We start from the raw sequence: 5,725 nt of genomic DNA on the forward strand, positions 1-5,725 counted from the left end.
TATTTTATTTTTGTTAGCTTTTCAAAACCAGAACAAGGATCTCTTACTCTGCCTTATTTTCCCCTTTTGGTCAGTATTCTGTGGTCTCTTGAAAGTAACTAAAGACTAAGCGGTGCCTATCCGTTTTACTATAACTACTTTTCATTTTTTGCTTATTTTTACTAGTACTCCGACCCACCTCGACTTTGCCTAAGCTTACCGTGTGCTTATCTCAAGGTAATTCTTTTACATGTGCCCAAAGAGAACGTAACAAAATTAATGCGAATTTCCTGAGGAATCTCGTCAGGACCTGCGTCATTAATTTTTGGAACGTAACCGGGGCATTTTTTTTAGCCCGAAGGGCATTACCCTGAAATGGCGCCGTCGGGAGTTGAAAAGACTGTCAACAGTCTTGACACACTTGCCAATAGCTGGATTTGAGGTTGATTACCGAGAATACCTTTGCGGTCTCGGTCTCGGATTAAGTTAGGCTGCATTTCGTTGTAAGGTTGTGGCTTTTTTTAAATTCTCGGTCTCGGATTAAGTTAGGCTGCATTTCGTTGTAAGGTTGTGGCTTTTTTTAAATTCAGGATTCATCGCTAGTGTACTATTGGAATTGTTATTGAATAGTGTGTAATTCCTTTAATAGCTGTGTACAGGTCAGTAACTCGGATTAGCCGAAGCAATACCAGCATACAAGTAGTGAAGTGTATAGAAACCAGAATAAAATAAGGGTTGTTAAATCCCCATTGACAAAACAATCAAATTCAAATAGCAGGAATGGAAAATAGTCACCATAAGCAGATCACGGGAACGAAACGTTCCTAAGTGATCTTTTATAGAGAAATGTACGGCACCGCTTACCTTAAAGAAGCCATTTTTCGGAAAAGTGTCGCGGATTTGGATAATGTGAACGAGAACTTCAACTACGCTCATAATTTAATCATAAAATAAGGGTATGTCTGCGGAGCTACTGTTCATTGTTCGGAAATATCAAACTTCAAACGTAGAAGAATAAATAAAACATATACACAATGTTCTCCTTTTTGCGAAAAATAAAGTACTGCAATTTGAATAGTTTTCACAAAATGAAGAACAAACCGCTCTCTGTTAGTATTCGTATTTCCATCGTAAGAAATGATCCTTAAAAAGCCTCTTAAATTTGCGTATTCATGTTCAAAGGATTCGGAATACTGTAATTCTCTTGATTTAAGGTAATGCTATTCTAACTTTTATAAGGAAGTTTTTTTGCGCTTGGTTAGCAAGCGGAGGATATTGTGTACGAGTTATATATCTATATTCCTATTCTATTTGTAAAAGACATAAGGATGCAGACGGATTTACGTTTAATTATCTATCTTTCAAAGAGAGATACGAAATGGAATTCTCTCCTAACAAGCAATTGTACCCTCGCTTTCCCGTTTCTTTATGTTAACAAATAGGAGTATTTTGTAACGGTTTAACGATGTTTTAAATAAACAGCGGCGTGTTTAGTGAATATTGCCGACGGTATTATTTACATACCTTAATATCCCCTACTCTAAATATTGTTTTCACGGACACTTTAACTGTAAGTATATTCGTTTAGGGGCTTTATAATATTAAACGCGAAGAAAATATGCGTAGGGATATTAGGATGGATAATTAGTTAAGTCCCTTTTAATGTTGCACTAATTGGGTCTTTTTTTTGTTACACTTGATGCGCCCTTTCTCGAGTGAAAGTGTGAGGTAGTGAAATCTGAGCGCAAAGGGATTCGAGGACCATTTACATCCACAATCTTGACAAACATCGGAATCTGAGCAAATATGTTAAAAGTCCCCGAGTGTGACTTGCGAGATTGCGGTCAGTTTTCCTATTCCAACGCTGAAACATTGAAGCGAAGGAAATGTGTAGAATTTACACATTTAGCACACACACTAAGTGCGAATTGAGGTGGTAACTCTATGCGCCTTAATTACAAAATTTCTTGCATAATTCAATAAATTGAGATTGCACTAGTAGTCGAAGAAATTGCTCCATAAATTCGATATGGTAGATGTAATAACCAAAATTAGCCGAGCGTTATACAATAGTCAATGAAATAATTAGTTCCGCAAACAGCTCAATTCGTAATGCTTTAATAATTTATCACAAACGATGAGTGCAATTATCGGGAGTAGACCGGGTGATTCAAAATGACTGCAGACAGTTTGAATTTGGCGCTTAAAATTTTAGTGTGTTTTTAGTTAAGGCGTTGGCGGGAATGGTTTTCCCCTAATAAAGAAATCACAGTAACTACAATCCATCGGCGTCGGTTTTTTACGTGTGCTTTTATTTTCTTGTCTCTATACCATGAACCTTGCATTTTAAAACTTCTTTTCAAAGCTCCTGCACATTTAAAAATCTGAGGGAAATTCAAACCGTCCGCACTACTTTTCGATGATCCGGTATAGCGCACGGAAAATTTTCAAATAAAGCACGTTTCGTTAGGGTAAATAGAAACGTGAAAAGCCTTCGGTGACTTAAATCTATATCTGCGATATCATTCGTGGTAGGCTTTATTGTATTGGAAGCCAATCAATTCCGAGTTTAATAATTTAGTGCTCTACACTCTACAGAAGTAATTGGTGTTTGATACGTTGATAATGAAAAAAAAAACACAAGTAAAACGGAATTGTTGGGGATAACTGCTTTTTCGGTAAGTCTTTCATAAATTGTAGCTTTGCAAATTGTTTTTTGGAATCTCACAGATTGTGCCCCATCGTTGAAAACACCAACAATTTTTGTACGGAGATGGGATGGTAGGATCGCAATTTCTAAGCTTAGCGTACTCCCCATTAGGGCTAAAACAGCACACATGAAAATAACCAGAAATATGCCCTAGTAGTTACTTACCAGCCCATTTTGGTACAGGAAAACTGCAACTCCTTTTTGAGAGCTGTCGTGCAGGCGCAGTAATTGCACTTATTCTCTCGATAACGTTTTTTTATATCGCAAACTACGTCAAGAAATCAAGTTAAAATTGAAAGTTGTATTGGAATGGCTTACCAAAGGAATCTGCGAAAGTCTCCAAGACGAGCAGCGTCACAATAGCTAAACTGAAACCGTACACTGCGCGTGTCGCCATTGTAATCTTAGTACGCAGCGTTTATATGGATGTTAAAGATCGAGGACAATAATTATTACTATCAGGCGAAATGCGTCGATACTGAAGGCTTGGGTTTTTCCAAAAGCAAAAAGTATATCCTTAAAGTACCAATCGAGTCATCCATTATTAATTACGAAAGGTGATAAAATGCAACGGTGAATTTAATCTATTTGTTTCGCAACCACGACTATCGAAAACCGTCTACCGTGATAAGGTATTTGTGTTCAAGGGACATTAAAATGCGATATCAGGTTTCGTAAAACTGTCAAGCATTTACGCAGCAATGGTCTGAAATTTCCGATGCTTTAGCGCGTTGGAAAAAAGTAGCGCTTATACATTGTGTCCCAAATCGCGTGGGATTGCATGGGTAACTTTGTTATTATTAAAGATAGAGAATTGGTTAAATGGGCAATGTTTTGCAGTTTTGGATGCTTATTTAAAATTTCCTTATGGAAATTCAAAATGTCGCATAGGTTCGGCGTAAATTCAAAAAAACTAAAATTGGTCATTTCCTTGAATGTCTTATATCATCGAAAGTATAAGAGATATAAAAAAAGCTTTATATAAAAGTGACTGTCTTTGATACGCTTAATTTAGAATTGATGTCAAAAACAAATTCTAGATGGCCACTTTTGAGGAACATTTACCAACTTCCTAAAGTTAAATAGGCACTATATGGGATTTTTAGATTACTTGATAGATTTTTTAATTCTCTTTTCAACGAGCCATCATAACATAAGATTGAAAATAAGATACCAGTTATATCAACGGTTTTTATATTTTAATCAAGTAGGCTGTGATGAATTAAAAAAAAAACAAAACAAAATCTATTTGAGCCAGCAAAACAATGAAAATAATTACATCAGATGTTTAAAATATCAGAGGCGCACTCATGAGAGGGGGGTTTGGGCATTACAACTTGTAACGAGTGGTTTTATTTCGCGCCAAATTTCATTAAAAAATTCGAAATTTCTTGTCATGATAGTGCAGGTCACCCTGTATATTTCATTATTTGTTCCGGTTAGAAATTTTGTGCTTGGGCATTTCGGTTCGCTCAAGACTATGGTCCGATAGATTTAATTTCGCTCAGATTTAATTTCGTCGTGGGAAGAGTGCAAAGTTGATTGACGTCATCATGAGTAATGCAAGTTTTTGTCGTTCGTTTATCACCCAAGGCGCCGTCTAGACCGAGAATAGGAGCGGTTATAGCACCGAGCCATCAAGAGATAAGGGGTTTTAAATTCGTCAGCAGAAAACCGTGAGATCAGTTTATTCAGCAGTTCCTGGAGGTTGACGACGAAGTTAGAGTGGGTTAAGTCTTCTTTATCTAAACCAATGGGAGAATTTCTAGCGGGAGCCATTTTTGTTTTATGGTAATTTGGGTGTGGTTTTCTCATTGCAATTCTGAAGAAGGGGATCGTTTTGGAGAGACTCGCGGTTAGTACGTCGAGGGGTCGACACATACCTTGAGTGATCGCGTTTTGGAAAAGACTCGCGGTTAGTACGTCAAGCGGTCAACACGTACCTTGAGTGATCGTTTTTTGGGAAGACTCGCGGTTGGTACGTCGAGGGGTCAACACGTACTTTGAGTGATCGCGTTTTAGAAGAGACTCGCGGTTAGTACGTCAAGCGGTCAACACGTACCTTGAGCGATCGTTTTGGTACACTTAGCGTTTTGAGCCACCGGCTTATTTCGGTTGCTCGCAGTTGCGTGCCTTTTGCACCCGTTGCGAAGTGTTATTTTCTTTTCGCGTTGATTTTTTGGCGACGAAGACCCAGGTTCCAATCAGGTGATATTTTGGCGAACCCTTGAGCTTCACCCCAGTTTACTTTGGATGCAGTGAATCGCGTTAGGATACGTTGTGATTTCTCGAGGATATATAATTCAAAGTGCTGCCCTAGTCCTCAAGCCGCCGATATTCGGGATCCGCCCCAGGTGGAATTTCCTACTAGTGCCGTACGGTCATTTGTCGAAGGAGCGCTGCGTTTTGGAGAGATATTTGCCCCAAGAAGAGCTGGTGAAATAATACGTCGAACCACCCACGAACAAATCGCGGTTTACCGTCGGATAGTAATCATAAAAATTTGTGTTCTGCCGTGCCGTTAACTCAAAAATCTGTCTCCCGCAGGCGATCAAAGTTAATAAACTCTAAGAGCCGGTGGAAGGAAATAGTAGGGGTCACTGTTTAAATTAAATACCCGCTGTGTAGAAACTTTGGCAACTAGCCGTCTCCCACTCGCCACGCGAAGGATTTCCTGGACTAAGCTTCAGTTCAAACACTAAACTTTGCTTTCGTTCCGAGGAAGGATAGGCACCGTGGATTTTGTTTCCGTGCGTTAATTTCAAGCCACCCCCTAGGAAGTCACAGAGACCTAAGTGTCAGGTTTCATCACATCCACCCTGTACCAGAGGAAAGAGCAGTTCACAAGATCGGCTGTACAAATGTTGTAAAGGTTAGTCTAATTAAATTTGTAACATTCTGTAAAATTCCACTTTTTGGTAATGAAGCTATAGTAAAAAATTTTGATTTGATTGTTTGTTAAAGTCCAATGAACGATTACCAAAGAGTAGGATAAATTGTTGTGTTTATTTAAATAAGTCCCAGCCCACGCTGGAG

General features: G+C 38.6%; 1 protein-coding gene across 1 annotated transcript; it reads right to left on the bottom strand.

Annotated features, from left to right (window-relative positions):
- Positions 1 to 2,501: 2,501 nt before the first annotated feature.
- LOC116160277 lies at positions 2,502 to 3,204 on the bottom strand. Its single transcript, XM_031473450.1, has 3 exons — positions 3,008 to 3,204; positions 2,855 to 2,957; positions 2,502 to 2,802 (listed from the first exon to the last, which is right to left on the bottom strand). The coding sequence occupies exons 1-3, from the start codon at positions 3,084 to 3,086 to the stop codon at positions 2,667 to 2,669; spliced, it is 318 nt and encodes a 105-aa protein (XP_031329310.1). The 5' UTR covers positions 3,087 to 3,204; the 3' UTR covers positions 2,502 to 2,666.
- Positions 3,205 to 5,725: the final 2,521 nt, after the last annotated feature.

This window comes from Photinus pyralis, unplaced genomic scaffold, assembly GCF_008802855.1.
Source record: "Photinus pyralis isolate 1611_PpyrPB1 unplaced genomic scaffold, Ppyr1.3 Ppyr1.4_LG1, whole genome shotgun sequence".
Taxonomy (NCBI): domain Eukaryota; kingdom Metazoa; phylum Arthropoda; class Insecta; order Coleoptera; family Lampyridae; genus Photinus; species Photinus pyralis.